Source organism: Macrobrachium nipponense, chromosome 6 (genome assembly GCF_015104395.2).
Source record: "Macrobrachium nipponense isolate FS-2020 chromosome 6, ASM1510439v2, whole genome shotgun sequence".
Taxonomy (NCBI): Eukaryota; Metazoa; Arthropoda; class Malacostraca; order Decapoda; family Palaemonidae; genus Macrobrachium; species Macrobrachium nipponense.
This window is the reverse complement of record NC_061108.1, coordinates 102,887,617-102,909,616: the sequence shown is the minus strand read 5'-3', so window position 1 is coordinate 102,909,616 and position 22,000 is coordinate 102,887,617. Positions and strand designations below refer to the sequence as shown.

Below are 22,000 nucleotides of genomic sequence, written 5' to 3'. Positions count from 1 at the left end.
ATAATCTTCCTCCAAACCAGCGATTAAGAAGATTAAGGAGAGGCTGTAGCCAGGAGTGACATAGCGGCTGATTTCCAGAATATGCCTTCATTGGTATAAATTAAATTGAAAAGTTATAAGTTTCTGTCTGATTAACATTTATGCCTTTTCACACTACTCCATTGTTTTTACATGTTTTATATTCAAACCAAAAATATGTCAGATGTGAACTGAATAATTCTTACACGTCTGGGGAAATAAAACAAACAGATATGTTCATAATTTGCTGATGTCTTTTTCTTCTATTACAGACAACAGCGTCATTGAGTGTTAATTTTATAAAACTAGATTTTAATTGTTACTGAAATATAGTATCTTGAAACGAAAACTGTAAAGCAGGAAGCAACCTCGATAAGAAAAAAATACAAAGGTAAACTATAATTTAGAGGATGACTCGAGTACCTCAACCTCGCAGTAAGGGGGAGGTGACCCTGAACTGCCATTTCGCTGAATTCCGTTGACCTCAGCGGCCGGGACTTCCATTTCCTTGAGTTCCGTCGCCTGCTCAAAAGCCTTGTTGTCACTACCCTCGAGATGACTCGGCTCCTTCGGCCTTCGTTCCCCTCTGCCTGCTGCGTGAAATGTCAGAGTTGACAGTTAATTTCCCTTTTTAGTGGATGTGAAGTAACAAGAGCAGTTACTGCATTACTGTCAGCATATTGAATTTTACACTGCAAAATGATAATAATGCATTGACATGTTCAGGCTTTTGTTTGGCCATGTTTACCTTGTGAATTAAATCGAGTGACAATTCATTCTTTTTCTTATGGAAGGAGAGTAACAAGAGCCAGTTACTGTCGAATTCTCATATTGAATTTTCCAAAACAAAGTTATAATAAAACAGTGACATGTTCAGTGTATTGTTATGGTCATTCCTGCCTTATAAATAAAATCATTTGACATTTTATTTTTGATTCATGGAGAGCATTGAGCTACTCGTTGTAGTAGATCCAAGACATAAATAAAGATCCTAGAAAAGGTCATAAAACCAAGTAATATTGAACAAGTTAGACAAAACTGATCGCACCTCTGTAGGATAAAAAATTAGCTTATGCTTGTTACTCATTCTGATCACTATTATACTAAGAAACATATTGGTAGGGACCACTATATCCTAATATAATGCAATAAAAGGAAGAAATGCAGAATTATATCCAACAAAACCGGGGGTTTTCACACTTGCACTTCTCTATAGGACTTCTGGCACAGTTATCTCTTTCATTATTCTAGATTTGTTACACCTTGATACGTTCTCTTGTTCTACAAAATCTTTAAATCTGTTACTACTCCCCGCTTTAATAAAAACCATCGTGACTGATCTCAACGAACTTAAAGTAGTCTTACTTCTTCTTCCGATTGCAATTCGGAGCTCTGCGCTTCCATTTTTTAATCATCAACCAACAACAGTAGCTCATGTTTCTCTCAATAGTGGACTCTTATTAACGTTCAGTCAGTTTCCTTCTTAAACCATTAGATTTAACATGTTTAATATCTATACATGTATATATGAGTGTATATGTATTATAATAATTATTATGAGAGTAGATGAAAAATTCACATGAGACAAGGACAGAGGCTCTGGCCGTTGACTTGAAATTCAAGCTTCCAAAGAATGTTGGTTCCAACCTCCCATCGCAGAGCCCACACTGCAGCACTAATTGATCATGATACAGAGCCAGTGATATTTCCTCGCTCACGGGGAGGCGCGAACCCGCAACATTTAAATGGCTCTTACGACACTAGCCGCCATACTCAAAATATATTAATATATCTAATATATATATATCTATATATATCATATATATACATATATATATAATATTATATATATTATTATAAGATATATTAATATATATATATAAAGGGTTTTTGCCACGAAGGAAAAAACTTTATTTTTATATAGCATCACGTTTTATATACTTCGTGATCAAGTTATTCATATAATATATATATATATATATATATATATATATATATATATATATATATATATATATATATATATATCCAATGTAGCACGAAGGCACACGTACTTGAGAATATCCTTAAATCCACGGGGCAGAAAGGTAAGTGAAACAGGGACTTGGAATAAGTACTTTCGTAGTATATTCTACATTTTCAAGTTCGCACTGAATATAAAAGAATTTGACAGGCCTCCTTCTGTTTTGTAAATAAAGGCCAGTCAACTTTTTTTATATTCAGTGTGAACTTGAAAATGTAGAATATGCTACGAAAGTACTTATTCCAAGTCCCTGTTTCAATTACCTTTCAACCGTGGATTTTGTGTGTGTTTATGTATACATAATGTAACTTTTTCAGCTTAAAACTATTGGTTTACTATTATTCGTCATATTTTTCTTCGTCCATTGCTGAACTTTCCACTCACATTTACGATCCTCCCTAATAATTTAATAATTTAATTTTTAAAAAGTTTAGATTCATACACACATTCCCCTCGCTCTGACTTTCTCTTAATATATCATTCCAGCTATTAGTCGTTTCTGCTGGGGGTTACAAGTTGGAAAACCAGGAATCTATTGTGATATTCAGTAAGCCATTAAAGTGATGTACCTGAAACAATCTCTTAGATACTTTTTATTTAATTAAATTTTGAATGATCATCTTAGCATGTTGCTAATCTCTACTTGAGGACAGCTTATGTGAAATTCGAGACTTATTCATTCATATTATGTCGCTCATTCAATACTCAGTACCAAATTTTAATTTGAAGCTAGTATGAGCGATAAGCCTTCAAGATAAACGAAATCACCTGTAAAACCCTAAATTCCTTGGCCAACCTTCAGGCAAGACAAACTATTCCTTGCTATTCCATCCCAGGAGCAAGGAATCACTCGCATGCTCTTTCACAGAGGACAGTACCCGTGGTCCAGAGCGTCACGTCTAAGGAGAGCTACCTGATTTGTTTCATTTCATAGAATTACTCGGAAAACATATTCTGCCATTGAATTGTGCTGGAATTTTACTGCATTATTTTCCTTTTTGCCGTGCCTAAGTCTTTTGTTGAAAATAGACTCATTTATTTTTTAAGTACGTTGGAATCAGCCTTTCTCCCTGTGTAGCTTTATCCACATGCAGTTCTCTCGCTTCTGGTTCACACAGTTTAATATGAAACACAAACCCAAAGAGAGGCTGTGAACTCACCAGGACGTCTGAAGAGGAGTTTTTCTATCCCGATGATAGGAGATTCGGCAGTGATGGAAACGAGTATAGCTGGTATCACTGACATGACTATTGCCCCTACAGTCTCCAATACCTATAGAGAGAGAGAGAGAGTTATTCTTTAATAAAATATTCCATTCTCGGTTTTATAATACCAAATGGTAAATATGTGTAATTCTGATCAAAAGCTGCTTTCTGACGACAAATCACTGACCTTCCAAAGAAGTTTGATTTCAGATGAACTTTGCCATTACCTCCTCAAGAGTCATTTAATTTTATTCAGTAAAGCATTTACATTCTATGTATACGATTCTATGTATACGACCATGTGTGTGTTGCGAAAGAGACTTCCTTGAGTCAGTTATGTCCAGAGTCAGGGAGGAAACGTAAGTTCTAATGTCGGTTTACCTTAGAGTAATGGTCGAAGTAAAATTGTATTCTGGTGTTGTAAGTAATTGCCCCCTGCAGAGATAATGCCACCAGGTAGATGGAATACGTGAGGCGACTTATCGGTTGCCATACAGGGTGTGACAAAAAGTCATCGATGAAGCCTGAAACAGGGTTAGATGAATTTATGCAGATAATGTGTGAATCAGGGATTTAAATGTGTTTCGTTTCCGTAAAATCAATTGTATATCAAATGAAGGTTTTGTTTTGCAAATGATCTTAAGAGTATACTTATGGTGCTTAACCTTCCCTTTTAGTTGTTAATTTATTGTAACATTCTGAGAATGGAAATTACTGTCGTGTTCTTTCTCTTATTTGTCTATTTCATGCCTCACGCCAGCAATGTAATAAAAACGAACTCAAATAATTTTCATAGCAGATAAAAATGTTTTTTTTTTTGCGACCCAAAATAAATAACAGAAGTTAAAGGTCTACATCAACTAATTTTGATTCGTTATGTTTTAAGAAGAGAGAGAGAGAGAGAGAGAGAGAGAGAGAGAGAGAGAGAGAGAGAGAGAGAAGAGAGAGTAGGAAGGAGGGAGAATACATCATTACTTACCTCCATAGCCATTGTAGCAAGCAAAGACCACCCACGCAAGCGCAGCAGCCCAGGCAGGACGATGTAGTCCACCATATAGCAATTGAGTCATGACGTCATACGGTATTTTACGTGGGTAGACGTTGTATGACCAAACACCGTACACTACCATGAGACCAGTTAAAATTGCCACCGTCCATCCGGCCAGAACTTCCCACTGTTTACCAAAGCAGATATCAGAAGAAGAAGGGAATATCGGTGCAATGCATGGCCCTAGAATCTCACTTATGGTTAACTGCAACAGCTAGTTGTTGATGTAGAAATTTCAGATTTCACTGTATTGCTTAGACAGGTTAACAAATATGACATTTATTTGGATTTTGAGGTCGTCACCAGAATAATGCCTCTACTGAAAGATTGACAAAGCAAAACAAAATGGCGAGAGAGACAACCTAGCAACTGAAGTCTGATAAAAACGGGTGTTATATACTTCATCTTACCGGTTTCAGCTTACTCTTCTGTGATCCGTTATTTGCCATAAAGACTCCGAGCCAGATACCAATATAGATAGGACCAGCGCGACACCATGGCGCACAGTAGTTATAGTTGAAGAAGTCCGTGCCTTTCCTGTGAGGAAAATGGGACTATAAAGTCTAGGTATTGCTCGATATATAAGGCTGCAATTGCCATAACACTGAATGATTAAACTGCTGCCTGAGAATGTCTAAGTGAAATGGAAAAGACATTGCTGTTAACATTTTCATGCTCCTATTTTTCTCGTGTTCACTGCCTTTTGATATACAGTATATTGTTATTGAGAAATGTGCTCCCTCTTGCCAATTTGTGCATTTATTTATATGATAATCTATATATAATTTTGACTCTTAGGGAGGAATGTAATCATTATTTTCTACTTCGAGAAAACCAAGTCTCTTCTAACAGTTGGAGATATTAGTCCCAATTATAAGCTGTTCTATTTCATTTATTTCGCCGTGTCTCTGTAAAGAGTTAGATGGCAACGCCTAGTTTCTCTTCGAACAGGAAGGTTTTGTATGAGCAACGCGCCTAGGTTTAAGGAGTTCACTTCTTCATCTATGGAGAGTCTTTTATTAATCCTCTCTACCACAGGTGGCATCGGTCTAGCGCAGCTGAAGATTCAGATGGAAACTTTTACTGAGCGATCGTGAAGAACAACTCTTCTTCCAATTATTACTTAAAGTTTATGCCAGAAAACATTCTGAGGTAGAGTTCGGAAGTTTCTTACTTGTTCCCAGTATTAAACATCTCCATCACTTGTTAAAAGTTCTGAGATCTGTTCTAGTTCCTGGAATGTTGAAACGCGCGAATGTCCCATTTACGTAGGTGATATGACTAAGTGTTTATAGGCTCACTTCTTTTCCTTTATTGATGCGTACTGATATTTCTCCTACCTGTCTCTTCAGGTTTGTACACATGTCCTATCTGCTTATAACTAAATCGTTCATGCTGTTTAGTATGTTATACAGGGTTACTGCATTCAGGTTCCCAATCTCTAGCATACAAAGCAAGGGAACATAATCCTGAATACTATTTTCTAGTCTGGAAAGCTTAAAAATTTCACTTTTGTACCTCCCTGTTGCCCATTCTCTTGATTGAATGAAGGTTGTTTTTAAGCTGTCTGATTGCCTCCTTCATAGGCGTGAGCATAGCACTCCCAAAATTTCCACATTGGGTCCAGGTTTACAAATGAACTTGATTACCAACGTAGGAAGACGTTGATGTTTTCCTCATTCAGGCAGATAATCAAGGAATTTAGCCTAGATATTTTTGGATGTTGGGTGACAGTATTTTATGCAGTGGTAATATAAACTTATTTTAAGCAACTTTTGGCATACAGATTATACAGTTGACCAACTGGAATGTTGGGATCATGTGAATCACATAAAATCTGTGTTTAGACTTGATTCCAGTGTCCACAAAGTGCAGACCATGCAGGCCACATACAATCTGATTCCTTTGCATCTACTATTGCAGCTGAAGTAAATCAGATATATGAGGTCATGAAATGAAGAATTTTCATGTAAGTTTTGTGACTAAAGGGGCCAAATACATAGCACAGAAAATAATGCAGTTAAGTCATGCAGTTAAGTCCTTAACCTAGGTGTAGCTTCATGAAACGGAGACAGCGTGCTACAAAAATGAAATGTTATATAACAGTAAAACCATGTGAATAGTCTTGATTTTTTTGTCATGTATGGAATAGTTAATTAGTATAACACTATGAATTAAGCTATAAATTTCATTCATTTTCAAAACGTCATGAAAGATACTGCTAGACATCAGGGGTATTTTGACATAAAAAAAGTAGAATATGCTGTATTATCTCTGGCAGAGATTGAGAAATACTCACTTAGTAACACTGGGGACCTTGCCATGGTCTTTCTTCTTAATTTGATTAAGCCTTCAGTGCAGGGAGCTTTGAGATATGATATAACAGATGGTTGAAAATATGAGCATTGGTCTGCAATCAACGAATCGTTGTTGCTTTTGAAATGTGTATATATCTTTTCTGCATTTTTAGGATCTCTCTCGCAATAAGACTTGTATCGGATCTTGGACTTGGGTTGCGTTTCAAGAGAACCTGTTCACCTATGCAAGTTGGTAAATGTAATCGATAAAAACTTTACAAATAAATTCTCAGCTTACATCCACAGAACTATAGATAGTAAGTTATTAACAATTATACAAAATGATAAAAAGTAGGAATCCTGCTTTCCCCACAAGCTTATACCACTTGTATCTGATACGATATTCTTTTCAAGAACCACAGTGAACAGTAATTACCCTTTATGCCAAGGTTCTCGGTTATTGGTCCCCATGGTTCAATTATTCAACCAGCAAACGCTGCACGGTAAGAACCGATTACTTTTACACAAGTGGCTGGAGTTACCCAGCCATTAAAAGTTCAGTGGCCAAAAACTTCCCTAAAATGACTGCTTAAAGAAAAACTTCCCTAAAATGACTGCTTAAAGGAAAACTTTCTTAAAGTGACTGCTTGAAGAAAATTACCATTCCAAGAATTCTATTACCAAAGGATGCTTGGTATTAAAATTCTCAAACGGCAGTACCCCTTAGGGGGTTAGTGCACGGCCACCTATAGAACCGTCAGTAGACCTCATGCTGTGCACTGTAGGCATTACTTAAGGTTCTTTGTAGCGTGCCTTCGTCCCCTTGCTGCAACCACTTTCGTTCCTTTTACTGTACCTCTCCTAACACTTGATTCATTGTGCAACTGCGAGGTTTTCCTCCTGTTGCATCTATCAAACCTTTTATTGTCAATTTTCATTTTAGCGCTGAGTGACCTCATGTCCTAAATTCTATATTCAACTCAACTCAAACGGTAGTATATAGTTCAGCAGGGAATGTAAAGGACATGCTTTTTAAAGAGCTGCTGTGCCCAATGTCAGGAAAAAGCCAACTGCAGCATTAGATTGGCAGACATCAGTGTACAGATACACAACAGCATCTTGCTGTGGGTTAATGCCAAGGAAGTTTTTAGTGCATCACACATGCGTTTGAAATTAGCAGTAAAACTGTTAATATCTCACAGTAATTGAGGTATTTTCAAATGCCATACCTCCTCTTGGTGTCATACGCCTTTGCTGGATTCAGAAAGACCCTGGAATGGGGTAACTTTCATGCAGAGGCCTCTCGTGTGGATGATTTTTTATGAACTAACACTAACACATCTGTGTCAGAACTCAAGTTCCTGAATCCACGCTGTGCTGGAGAAATATAGCTCTAATGCTTCAGATACCACATAAATCTTAGTGACCATCTTTTCACAGTTTTTTAAAAACAATAATGCAAGAACAAAAGCCACAAACAAAACATTTTGTTCTCGAAATAGAAGAAAATAAAGGATAAAAGTAAATTAAAGGATTTCTTATTACAAGAGAACGTAATACTTACGGATCAAGTAACAAGCTTGTAGGTGGCAGATCATAGGCATAGTTCACTGCAGCGGGTACAATGAAGGAAGCCATTGTCACAATATAGAGCCATACCATCCCTAGAAAGTGGACGACGAAAAGGATCAAACAATTATTCGTAAAGCATTCATTTCGATTTTTTATGCCTCAAACTGTCCTAAGACCTGATACATGACAAAAACTTCTGGACCAGTGCTACACTGTTTTCTGATTAAAGGTTCTCATAATTGTTAAAGCGTCCCTTTTCAAATGTGAGAACCCTCACTATTTTGTTCTGATTTTCGCCACAATTTTTACAGTTTACTTGGAGTTCGACCTTTAGATGATCACCCTTCATCATAAGGATGAAGATGGGCAATTTTTAGCGATTTGCTTAACAGAACAAACATTAAAGAGGATCTTTAGAATTTAGTACATGGATTCAGTACTCCCTGATAACCTGTAAACGTTGAGACAAAAACCAGTAATAAAAAATACGAAGGAATAAAAAATACGTCAGAATGAAACAGATAGAAAAATACACTTGATAACAACTGAACGATGCTGGAAACAAGCTGAGAACGACCTTCAATTCCATGGAAAAATTTACTGATCCAACATATATAGATATAATAATATATATATTATATATATATATATATATATACGCTTTAGCTACCAACGTCTTTTAATATCTAACTCGCACTACCTCAGAATGAATATTTTTTCATATATATACATATGTTAACTGAAGGGGAATTTTTTTAGTTGATAATAATTCCTTCGGCTCCCGGGCGCGAACCAGGAACCAAGAAATCAGGACATACAGTGAAGCACCTTTAACCACACAGCTACCACGAGAAGTAGCTGTGTGGTTAAAGGCGCTTCACTGTACGTCCCGATTTCTTGGTTCCTAGGTTCGCTCCGGGAGGCGACGAAATTATTATCAACAAAAAATTCCCCTTCAGTTGACATATATGAAAATATATTGATTCCGAGGTAGAGCGAATTAGATATTAAAGGGCATTTGTAGCTTAATACGTGTATATATGAATCACAGTGATGTAATCAGACTCATATATATATATATAATATATATATATATATATTATATATATATATATATATATATATATATATGTGTGTGTGTGTGTGTGTGTGTGTGTGTTGTGTGCTTGTGTGTGCGTGTATTATTATATATATATATATATATATATATATATATATATATAACATATATATATATATATTATATATATATATATATTATATATATATAATATATATATATATATATATATATATGTGTGTGTGCGTGTGAAATTATAAACATGAAGTGCTGATAATTTCGCAAGAGTTGTATTACTCAACATTTATTATATAGTTGTTCTGTTTTCTCTCGAAGGAATAAAATTTATGCAAATTAAAGAAGAGTTGCTGCACATGACATGTGATAGCTTCAATTAATGTTATTTGAAACAAGCTTCATTCGCGTAGGACATAATAACCAAGCAATTTAGGAGTTCAGTACGATAATTACCAAGTCTCTCATTATACAAGATCGGCAGTAGTATCAATGGTGCTACGAGATACAGCTGAGAATCGACTGCCAGGTACCAGCACTGCCCAAGACACTGCAAAAAAAAGTCGCATATAATTTATAGCAGGACTTGACGAGCCCCACTCACTCTCTCTTCTCTCTCTCTCTCTCGCTCTCTCTCTCTCTCTCATATTATATATATATATATCTATTATATATATATATATATATATATATATATATATATATATATATATATATATATATATATATATATATATCTAATAAACAAATACCACATCGGTCCTTGACTAGCAAACCAGTAAAGGACCAGTGTGTCGGAAGACCTAGCACGCAACAACCACTCCGTCGTTTCACGTTTTCCGTATGGTATTTGCTTTTATTTATACACCTATCACGTTCCATATCTTCGTGATTCATACACACACACACACACACACACACATATATATAATATATATATATATATATATATATATTTATATATATAATATAGATATATAGATATATATGATATATATATATATATATATATATATAATAATAAAATTTGACTTTCAACTTAGCAGGAATTGACTCTACTAAGTGTTATTCATCCGTTTCTTAGCAATTAGTCTGGGATTAGGTTGCAGGTCCACGCCCTTATCCATAAGAAAAAACAACACAACAATAAAAATCCCAGTGTTTTAGTAAGAACTAAGTGACATTCCATTCCCTTGATGTGAGTGTATTAGAGATATGCAACAGCCTGTTTCCTTTCTCAAAAGAAAATTCACGACACATTGTTGATGTGCACCATCGCGATGTTCAGAAGCTTTGTTCAGGTAGTAGGTAGTTTAGTAGGTAGTTGAAGCATTGTATTGGCCATAGTAATTGCTCTTGACTTATTAATATGATGGTCTGATATTGCCTATCTGTCAGTCAAATCACCGTAGAATCTTATGTGTTCATTACTGACCTCTCTCTTCGGGTTACCATCAAGTCATTTGGTGGTCTTATAGATGGGCTTTTGGTGCATCACTCATATTCATTCGGAAGAAGGTCATTAAGAATCATTTTAAGTTATCAGAAAAGAATGATTAAGAGCATCAAGTCGATTGGTGAATTCACTTCAGCTGGCAATAAAATCTTACATAAAGGCGTATTTTTGGAACAGAGAAATTTCAGGGGTCCTAATAAAATCACTCATTTCCAGTGCTATTTACATCACCGAAACATCTGAATGAAAGAAACTTACACAGCTAACTGAAGTGAATCATTTTTAGCTATATTTTCTGCTGAAATAAGTATGATAGCATCATGACCTTAGAGGGTCTTCCTTTTAAGCTAACGAACTGCATAAATCATTATTCCTCCGTAGATAAGAGAGGAGTCTTGTCTAATGAATCCCTACCAACGTGGGATTTCTTTAACAATATTTACTACCCAGCACGTGGATCATCGATACAAAGATCAGTAAAAATTGATAATGTCTTTATATGTAACCTGATAAGTCAGGGCGCTGTGCCGTCGCTCAGTATTATTTTAGAACTAATGGCTCAGCCCATCGGACAACCCTTCCATTGGTTATCCCCACAATTTTGACCAGTTTTAAGGTCAGATGCTGACTATTTGTTAGTGGACTGTAAGTACAAGTTTACATTGAGATGCCCAGAGAATAATGGCTTTCGGAATCTGACCTACTTTTGATACGGATTATGGGTGGAAATGTATTTACAGGGATCAGTCTGTGACCCGGGCTGCGTGACCAGGTAATTCGGAAGACGTATGTACACGTGCTTTGTAATTGGCTGCCGAACTTGGCTGTGAAACCAAGGGTTCGGCAATGAAGCTCAGAGCTTACAGAATGACTTGGCTTAACTAAGTGTACCGACAAGAAGTGCTACAGCAGCGCAAGAACGTTTATATCTGACATCTTCTCTACAGTATTCCACTTCATATGTTACAAGGAAGGACAGGCCATCTTACTGTGACTTCTTGAAGCTTAAGAATAACAGTTAGAGGCTGAGAAAACGTTAGCAGATACATTCTTAATCCATTCAACTCATTGGGAATATCATGTAGCATTTTGTTGATATCTGTAATGTTAATTATTATATTGCAGATCGTATTTCCAGGGACGAATGTTGCACAAGCTTCCCTGTCTCTCAATCCTTTGTAAATAGTATTTGAATCGATGATATATACTTTGATGATGTTCCACTCTCCTAGAAATTCCCTTCCCTTCAGGCGTTAACTATTTTGTGAGTTTGCTTTTTCATTTTTCCCTTAACTTTCCACCTTTGAACCTCGAAGAAGTTTTGGACACTTCAAAGGGAGGTGACAGCCCCAATTCTTAGTTACTTTCGTTCACGTCACTCATGACAGCGTGTCTAGCTGGAATGAATACTGAAGTCAAAAGCAGTTTTTATACATGTATATTTTTATGTATATGTGTATGGATGTAATATACAATGACTATGATGGACAAAACTGCTGGTTTTTCAACTAACCAAAGCGAGAAAGACGAGTTAAATGAATATAATTTAAGAAGTCACATAATATGCATGTATGTGTGTGTGTAATGTACGTATGTATGTATGTATGTATGTATATATATCGCGAGCCTTAAAAAATTTGAAAGGAGAGACGGGAATGCAAGACCTTTTGCAACCCTCATGTCACCTCATCTGATGAATAATTTGCGGTGCTCTGAAATTTCCTGTAGCGAGCGACTCTCCAAATTAGAAATGCTAAGCAGAAAAATGGTCATCTCGGGTAAAGCCGACTTCACTGGAAAATGGAAATGCTACAAGGCCAAGGCCAAGATACATATAATAACTGAGAAAGATCCCCGCACGGCTCACCATTCATGTTAATGAAAGAATAAAGTAAAGAATTACCAAGACGCCCCATTCTTTGTCATATAAGCGCGGAACCCTGTGTGTGTTTGTATATATAATCATGCGTTTATATTTAGAGTCCATGCAAGATTCTACTCGTTTCCCAAGTAGTCGTATCTATATCAGTAACATACATAGTGCTGCATTATTACAAATATATGGCATGAATTTACAGCGAAGTTCATACTTTATTCCCAAGTAAACTTACCGATTGCTCGTCAAACAGCCATCCAAAATTACTAACGAAGGTGACATCCATCCACCAGTTTCGTTGGCATATGTCTCTGGTGTAATTCCATATCGACGCCAAAGGGCCACCCAAGAAGTATTTGGCAACAGTGGCATACAGTCCGGCAGTCAGCAGAATTGGCGGTACTAACCTGGTTGAATAAAAGAAGATGAACTTGCCGGTTAAATATTCAGCACCTGAACAGAATTCAGTTTACACAGATATATATATATATATATATATATATATATATATATATATATAATTTTTTTATACGATCACAAGTAACAAGTGAAGATTGTATATCAAGCCAGCAGGAAAAATGAAAAGCAGCAGTACCTAGCGCTTTCGTGTATTCTTGATACACCTCATCAGGGTACAATATATAAAAGTAAAGAAGAAGTGTCCAAAACTTTTCTTTTATATATTGTACCCTGATGAGGTGTATTAAGAATACACGAAAGCGCTAGGTACTGCTGCTTTTCATATTTCCTGCTGGCTCTTTATATATATATATATATATATATATATATATATATATATATATATATATATATATATTTATATATGTTACCTGTAATAAAAGTTTTTTGTGTGTAAGCACGCAAATGATTTTTACTTTTTGGTTATTTCTGGATGGCAGGTTTTTGCTACAACAGAAAATTTCAATTTTAGGATTTTTCCTTTTTAATTTGTGTTGCATAGTAAGACTTGGTGGGACAGGTAGTGAATTCACATCACAAATGTAGTCGGTATTTTTCCATGCACAGTTAGGTTTTGAAAGTGTCCACACCTATACATATTCATATAATCTTAGCAGTACCATGTTCAGAATCAATTTGAAAAGAGCTCCTTTGAGATTTTCTAACGTGACAGTTATCCATTCTCCTTTTGGATTTGATGAGTTGGTCACCTCTACTTCAAGACCTTTTCTGTCCTTTAATCCATATTTTGACATTGTTCTATTGTCTTGTGTTTTTTCTGACACATTTCCATGTAGACTCCATTATCACTTGCCTTGTAATTGTAATTATCTTCTCTATCAAGGGGACAAGGGAAGAAACTCTAACAGTGGCAGCCGTAACCTTAATTACTATACATAGCATACTGTGCAGATGATTATAGCCTCTGTTCTGTGGGCTTCCATTGTGGAATCAGAGGAATTTATTTCTGGTGATAGAAATTCATTTCTCGATGTAACATGGTTCGGATCCCACAATAAGCTGTAGGTCCCTTTGTTAGGTAACCTATTGGTCCCTAGCCACGTAAAAAAATATCGAATCCTTCGGGCCAGACCTAGGAGAGCTGTTAATCAGCTCAGTGGTCTGGTAAAACGAAGAGAGTTTTCAAGGATATATGTAGGAGATATTTTCTTTCCTTGGCGATTTGTTTCTTTATCTTTTATTTATTTATTTTTGCTTTGTACCTGTAGATTGTAGCAGCCAAATCATCATTCATGAAATTTTCAGATCGGGTTGTAATTTACTTGTGAACTTCTCATGGAAGTTAGAGAGCAAGGGATTGCTCAGAGGTCGTCCCTTTCATCCCCCCATATTTTCATGAGAACGTATCCAGATTTCCACTTACAACAGGTATGTAACCACTAATTATACAGGTAGAGTTGTAGATGTTTATTATATAAACGAAGTATCAGAACTAAGCTAAGATAAATATTTTGTTACGTTACATGTGGCTTGAATAGAAGTTGTTAAGAAGAGGAAGATACAGGCTAAAGTAGTGGAGGAATGGGGTATAGAACGGTTTATGAATCACAGGTCCTCCGCACTACAGCATTTGAGGAATATTTTGTGTTTGTTTTACAATACCAGTGTACTGTTTTGCGCTGTTTGTTATATAAAGTGATTGGTAGGTTGTGAAATCTGATTTACAACCACCCGGAGAAAGGGCTGAGTTTGAATATATAAATGTGGCATATAATTAAGTTATGCAAGGAAATTGGAGGCATTACTTGCGGGGAGTAATTATATAAATAATAAAAAGGACAACAAAATATCAGTGGACTGGAGGGATTGGAAATGTTAATGTGTCAGGAGAGACTTCATCTAATGTTGATTCAAGACAAGCAAGATACAGTGTAAGAATTACGGCGGCACAAGATTTGATGAAACAAAGTGGTTTATATATGAAAGTTTCAATGCATTTTTATACACGGAGAGTAAAAGTTGATAAGGTCAGTGAGTGGAATGATTTAGAGATATGTCTGAATCATAATAGGACCACTGAAGTGTTGAGTATAAGAAGTGCTTAGATGAAATTCTAGACCAGAGAAGGGTTTAGGTATGCAGGAAAGTGGAGGACATATCACAAGAAAGTTAAATTTATAAACAAGGAGGAGAGTAGGCAGTCATTCGTGTCATGTCCACCGACTTCAGGTTCACTGCCATATGAATTCTGTAAATTATCCAGGTTATAAGCACACAAACTCGGGTATTTTTCAGGCTGAGGTAGATACCAAGTTATGAATGAAGAGCACACATTAATTAGACATGATTAAAATTCCTGTTCAGGGAAGGAATAGCGTTAGCATTTATGTATTTGTATAACCCTTATTTCACAACATCTTTTTCTGCACGCTTTTACACTCTCACTAATGGCTGTAGCTGGTTTTGTAGAAGTGTTATAGAGGAATTTAGGAGATGAAGCGTTATTGTGATTTTTCCTCGGAGCAATTTTTTAAATTAGGTATTCGCCCTAATTTGTAGGAAGATTTTTAAAAGCTTCGATGAAAGTAAAAAGTTAGACCATAGACAAAAGAAATGTTAGCAGCATCAGGGCAAATGGAACATGAAGAATTTTTGTCATTACTGAAAAGAGTAGAAAAAAAGCACAGGACTCAAGAGAGTACAAATTTAAGCCACAAAATCTAAATACTAAAAATTAAGTGTGAACTATAACATCCGCAGGGGTCTTTTTAATCAGTTTAGAAAATGTTGAAAGCAATTTCATTTTATATGACAAGCATTTCAGAGAGAATAGCGGATGGGAATGCAATTCAGAAAGATCACATAAGGCAAAGATTGCTTCCTCGTTTAACAGATTATAATGATTTAAGATGGAAATGTTTCATAATCACTGTCGGATAGAAAAACGAGATAAAACAATTCCTTAGTGTCAGTTTTAATGCGGAAGGGATTTTCTGCCTCGAGAAAGAGGTCTGATAGTAATGATAATGGTTTTTTTTATATATATGTACATAAATTCAACAAAGACTTCTAAACTTTCCAGTTAACTCGTGTCTTTGGATACACTATTCTGTAGACGTTAAATTCGAGCGTGTGAACGTATGAACGAATGTATAAATAGACTATAAACTCTCCAGGTGGGATTTGAACCAACGCATGTTCGGTTCAGTGAGACCTGACATTTAGAATATTCATATATCTCATGAATGTTATTGATAGATTTGGTGATGATATTTAAAATGCCTCTTATATGATGAGGACGGTGATCCTGATCATTACCAAGTCTATTGACCACATAACCGAGATATAAGAGACATTTTAAATATCATCAACAAATCTATCAATGCCATTCATGAGATGTATGAATATTTTAAATATCAGGTCTCACTGCAAATCCCACCTGGAGAGCTTATAGTCTATTTATACATTCGTTCATACGTTCACACGCTCGAATTTAACGTTTACAGAATTAAGTGTATCCAAAAGCACGATTTAACTGGGAAGTTTAGAAGTCTTTGTTGAATGTATGTATATTAAAAAACCCATTATCATTACCATCAGACCTCTTTCTCGAGGCAGAAAATTCCTTGTGCACTAAAACTGAAACTAAGGAATTGTTTTACCTCAAGGGTGAAAAATCAGCAACGTTGTACCTGAGAACTCTATGGAAGTAGAAGAGGAAGAGGTTGAATCTTTTGCTCCTCTTGTATTGCCTCAGAACGCTGTAGGCCATCAGGAATCCCCCGATGAAGAAGAAAGTGTCGACACTGGGAAAGCCATTGAGTGCTGTCTGGTAGAGAAGGCCTCGCATTTTCTGGAAGAAAGTCAATAGTTAAAAGAGGCTTATGTACATTCCTATCTTTCTTGGGGTCAGGTTGGCGGTGTGTCTTCTCCCTGTTATTCCGTTGCGGGTTCGAGTCCTGCTAGAGACTAGAATTATTTCATATTCTTGCACTTGGATTTCAGGCTTTGTTGTGACAAGCGTATCCAGAAAGTGTGAAGAATTCGAGAAGTGAAGAGGGCATTGTAGTTATCACAGTTGCATGTATATATATATATATATATATATATATATATATATATATATATATATATATATATATTTATACACACAAGTAAATAACATATCTTCGTGTCTTAAAAATTACTACCACTATATATATATATATATATATATATATATATATATATATATATATATATATATATATATATATATATATATATATATAATATATAGTGGTAGTAATCTTCAAGACACGAAGATATGTTATTCACTTGTATGCCACAGAGGAAGATGAATGATGTTAAATGGTTAGAATATGCCCAGCAGTTTCGTCCTCCAGTGGACCTCTTCTTGGAAGTCCATTGGAGGACGAAATTGTTGGGCATATTCTGACCATTTACATCTTTCATTTTCCTATGTGGAATACAACTGAAAAATATTTACATACATATGCAATTACATACATATGTCTGTGTATATATATGTATATTTATATATGTGTGTGTGCGCACGCATATCTAGCTTGTGTAGTTGCAAGTGCTAAGAAAGATAAACGGTTACTATAGTGATTCACATCAACCGTGCATACGACGCTCCTGATTGGGTGTTGAAAGCCAATCACAGGGCTGGATACTCAGTCTCTCGAGAGAGTTCACGTAGCAGGATGCATGTTCCACCTCTCCTGAGGGATATGTCTTTCAAAAGTATCCCTTAGGAGAGGTGGAACATACATCCTGACTATGTGAACTCTCTCAAGAGACTGAGAGTTTCCAACCCTGTGATTGGCTTATCAACAGCCAATCAGGAGTGTCGTAAGAGACTGGCCTAGACATCAGATGCTCGGTTGATGTGAATCTACTATAGTATGGGAGCTATCCATAATCCATAAGTCAAAATACTGATATTTTGTCTTGTCTCCTGTCTGTTGAGAAAATTCATAAATATTATAGGCTAGCTTAAGAAAACAAATGAAATTATAGAGGCAGCCTGTTACATTAATATTTCCGCGGAAAGTAACACATTAGACATCATCTGTGACATCACAGAAAGCACAAGGGGGCTAGTGGCACAATTTTGCCTCGATATTACAACCACTGGAAAACCAGATCGGTTGAGAGCGTTTTTGTTCCAACTTAATGATATCTGATTAAGAGAAGTCTGTCATATCACTCTTGATAACTTTGATGCAGTATGCAGCTTAAAACGTCTGCTTTTGAGGCTCTATGCCTAAACTTCTGATTATTTTTTGAAATTTATTTTCTTACTTCTTCCTCTCTCTCATCTCGGTTTCTATTAATTTATTTTCTAAGTTCTTCCTTTCTATTCTAGTTTCTTTTTTATCCGTTCAACTATCCTCCGTTTGTTGTTGATGATGTGCATTATCTGCTCCGTTTCCTATTTCCAGTAATTTTACTCAAACTTATGCTCTCTCTTTCTCGCTAATTCTGTCTATTATTGGGAATAATTTCAAAGCTTTTGTCACTGTTATCAATTAATAAGATCTTTACTCCATTTGCCAGTCAAAAGACTTGTTTTTTTTTTTTTTTTTGTTTTTTTTTTTTTTTTTTTTTAGCATGAACATTTTAATGTCTCTGTTAGTCTTGAGAATGTTATGGGTGTACAACGAAATTCGTCGCAATGGAATTGTGGTGTCTGTCTACTCTTTCTCTTTGTTATTAAAGATTTTCTGGAGCCTGCGTCCTCCCTATAAGCTGTTTTCCTTATGATTCACCCCATCCCAATTGTTCTACTTTTACCCCTTGATCTTCACTGTACCTATCGGCTCCTATTTACGGATTAAATCTGGAAGGGGATGATTTGATAGAAAATTCCCCATTTTATCCAGTCTGGTGGGTGTTGAAATTTATTCAGCTTGTGTTTTCAATCTCGCTGAATTAAACTTACCAAAAGCGAGTCGAGAAATTTCACTGTTATCTGTCGATTTTTTGAACAGATATCTTCATTACAGTTACTTAAGCTTCCTATTGTTCATAAATTTCTCTGCTTGAAAAACTTTTCTTATGTTTGTTTTTAGTTTTTTGCAAAAGAATACTATTGTGCTGGCTTTGTCTGTCCATCCGGGCTTCTTTCTGTCAGCCCACAGATCTTAAAAACTACTGAGGCTAGAGGGTTGTAAATTGATATGCTGATCATCCACCCTCCAATCACCAAACATACCAAATTGCAGTCCTGTAGCCCTCAGTCGTTTTTATTTAATTCAAGGTTAAAGTTAGCCATAATGGTGCGTCTGACAACTATATACGTAGGCCAGGCACCACCAGGTGATGGTTACTGTTTCTTGGGTCGGGTACATACAGCATTATACCGAGACCACCGAAAGATAGATCTATTTCGGTGGCTTTGATTATAAGCTGTAGTGGCTGTACAGAAAACTCGATTGCGCCAAGAAGCTTGTGCGCATATTTTACTTGTCTTTATCGTGTTTCCCTTTGTGACTGATTAAATGGCAATTGTTAACAATGTAGTGGTTTGACACTTCAAGTTTTCCTTATAACTTAGTAATACCTATTTGGAAATTTCCATTTGTTCCAAAACGTAATACAGACCCTCGGTCCTTTACATAAGGAAAATACTTACAGCGCCAGCTGGACTGGTCGTAAGCTTTCTAACACGGTAGTTCGGTAGTAACTGCTTGTCTGATGGTTGGGAGTCCCGCCCAACTGGAGGGTATGCCCTGGTGCGGAGGGCCGTCATTGTGGGGCCTTTAGGTCCACCGAACATGTGGACCCCCATTTATTGTGTACTCGGTGCCGAGGGTGTGATTGCTCTCGGGCCGAGCCTTGTAATGTGTGTATGTCGTGGTTGGAAGAGCAATGGGAGCACTACGAGAGGAGGAAGAAGGTGCGTAAGCCGGCCAAGGGGTTGTCGGAAAGCTCTCCAGCTACTCCTCTGGTTATGGACACGTCTTCTTCATTCCTCCCTCCAAGTCAGCTCCCTCGTATGGCTCTTTCCCCTCCAGGGGACGTGTCGTGCTCCGCCTTGTTGTTCGACCTGTCGAGCGCAGAGGAAGGGGCGCAGCACCGACTTGGAGTTGTACTCGGGATCTTCTGTCTGCTAGGTCAGGTGCCATGACGCGTCGAGAGGACAGTGTCACGCTCCCACTGCGCCAGTGGACTCTACCAGTCTCCAGACCGTTGCTCCCACCAGGACCGGACGGCTCCCTTGACTGGTAGCAGCTGTCACTACCGTTCTTGGTCCAGTGGTTCTCCCCAGGGAGACCACGGGACTAGACCTGCAGCTCGGTTGCCCCCGCGGGTTGGCAATTGCCTGCAGTCCTCCCAGTGCACCGGCTCTGCTGGTAGGCAGGGCGAGAGCGTCAGGTCCGTCGCCTCAGGACGCGATCACTCCCGAGATCCAGAGTCGTTTGCAGAGGTCATTGTGCTGATTCATCAGCACAACGACCTTGGGGAAGGATTGGTGCTTCCACCCTCGAACCTCCTTCGAGGTTGCAGTCGTTCTGGGGTCCTATGGAGGAACCCAGGACCACGGTGGGTTTGCCCTGATCTTCCTTGGCCGATGGTGTGCTGGGCCAGGTGAACTCTCTCGTCTCCGGACAGGAGGGCTCGCTTAGGGCCGGCAGGTTGGACAAGCTGCTTCCCCCTCCTCTACCCCATCAGCGGCGCTTCTACGTGCCTTCGGAGGACCCGTTGTCGACCAAGCAAGTTAACCCGGAGATAGCTAGGCTAACTCTGGGGGTGCCTCTCCATCACCTGCTGGCAGGTGATGTGACTGCCATGGCAGCCTTCCAAGCAGTCTCCTGGCTGGACCTGTGGTCGTTCACGGTGTCCAGAGTCGCAGCCTCCTCGGGACACATCTCTCTCGAACGCCAAGTCTCCCAGCAGACTTGCGGATCAGCAGGTTCTGGGAGGCAGCCAGACGGTTCCTGTCTGGATGGGAACAGTCAGCTCAGCAGTGGCAGGTCGTGATCGGTCACCTGTTGTCACTGGAGAAGTTAGTCCTTCACGGGCGTCTTCACCTGCAGTCTCTCCAGTGGAGACTAAAGGAGTGTTGGTCACAGGCACGAGATCCGCAGTCCTTCCTTGTTCCTCTCACGGAAGAAGTGAGGCAGGACCTGGCCTGGTGGCTAGACGACAGGAACCTTGAAATAGGAGTGCCCCTGCACACTCCCTCTCCGGAGATGTTGCTGTTCTCAGACGCATCGACCAAGGGTTGGGGCGCACACCTGGAAGAGTTGCTGGTTGCAGGTGTGTGGAACCATCATGACAGGCACCTTCACATCAATGTCCTGGAACTCAAGGCTGCATTCCTCGCACTCCAAGAGTTCCGGGAACGACTGATGGGACACTCAGTGGTGTTGATGAGCCACAACACCACAGTAGTGGCATACGTCAATAAACAGGGGGGCCTAGTGTCCCTCCCGTTGCACCAATTGACAATGGTGCACGAGTGGGCCGTAGCTCACTCGGTAGAGCTGTCAGCCAGATACATTCCAGGCAAGAGGAATGTAGTGGTGGACAAGCTCAGCCACCGGAATCAGGTGATTGGGACAGAATGGTCCCTTCACCCAGACTTGGCTGAAAGGCTATTCAACCTGTGGGGGCATCCAGTCGTGGATCTGTTCGCCACCCGGTGCAACAGAAACCTCGAGGTTTTCTTCTCCATAAGGCCAGACCCATGGGCAGCTGCAGAGGACACGTTCCAGCACCCGTGGGACAATCTCCTAGTACATGCCTTTCCCCCGTTCTGCCTGATCAACCTCCTGTGCCAACCACATGTGGAACGGTACTACCGTGCAGTTCAGTACCTGTGTCTTCACGGCTGGTGGTTATCCACCATCTCTTGCGAGCGAGAGGCTTTTCTCGCCAAGCAGCAACAGAGATGGCTGGGTACCTCAGACAGTCCTCTGCAGCAGTGTACCAGGGGAAGTGGTCCGTCTTCTGTGGTTGGTGTCGTGGACGGGGTCTCTCTCCACTTAGAGCCACT

The 22,000-nt window shown here is 38.3% G+C and overlaps 1 protein-coding gene and 1 long non-coding RNA gene across 3 annotated transcripts in view; one reads left to right on the top strand and one right to left on the bottom strand.

Moving 5' to 3' along the window:
- Nucleotides 1–250: 250 nt before the first annotated feature.
- The window catches only part of LOC135216761 (nose resistant to fluoxetine protein 6-like), a 38,925-nt gene continuing 17,175 nt past the window's right edge, over nt 251–22,000 (bottom strand). Inside the window, exons 9-17 of one of the 2 annotated variants that reach the window (XM_064252237.1) lie at nt 16,683–16,843; nt 12,806–12,977; nt 9,695–9,788; nt 8,156–8,255; nt 4,705–4,831; nt 4,226–4,421; nt 3,628–3,770; nt 3,202–3,313; nt 251–611 (exon numbers count right to left, since the gene is read on the bottom strand). In XM_064252237.1, the coding sequence (XP_064108307.1) occupies nt 415–611; nt 3,202–3,313; nt 3,628–3,770; nt 4,226–4,421; nt 4,705–4,831; nt 8,156–8,255; nt 9,695–9,788; nt 12,806–12,977; nt 16,683–16,843 (1,302 nt within the window). In that variant the 3' untranslated portion in view covers nt 251–414. The remainder of the gene's footprint in view (nt 612–3,201; nt 3,314–3,627; nt 3,771–4,225; nt 4,422–4,704; nt 4,832–8,155; nt 8,256–9,694; nt 9,789–12,805; nt 12,978–16,682; nt 16,844–22,000) is intronic. The other variant, XM_064252238.1, reaches the window with a different exon arrangement.
- LOC135216764 (uncharacterized) overlaps nt 14,293–22,000 on the top strand; it is a 115,332-nt gene continuing 107,624 nt past the window's right edge. Inside the window, exon 1 of the long non-coding RNA XR_010314911.1 lies at nt 14,293–14,418. This is a non-coding gene — a long non-coding RNA (uncharacterized LOC135216764). The remainder of the gene's footprint in view (nt 14,419–22,000) is intronic.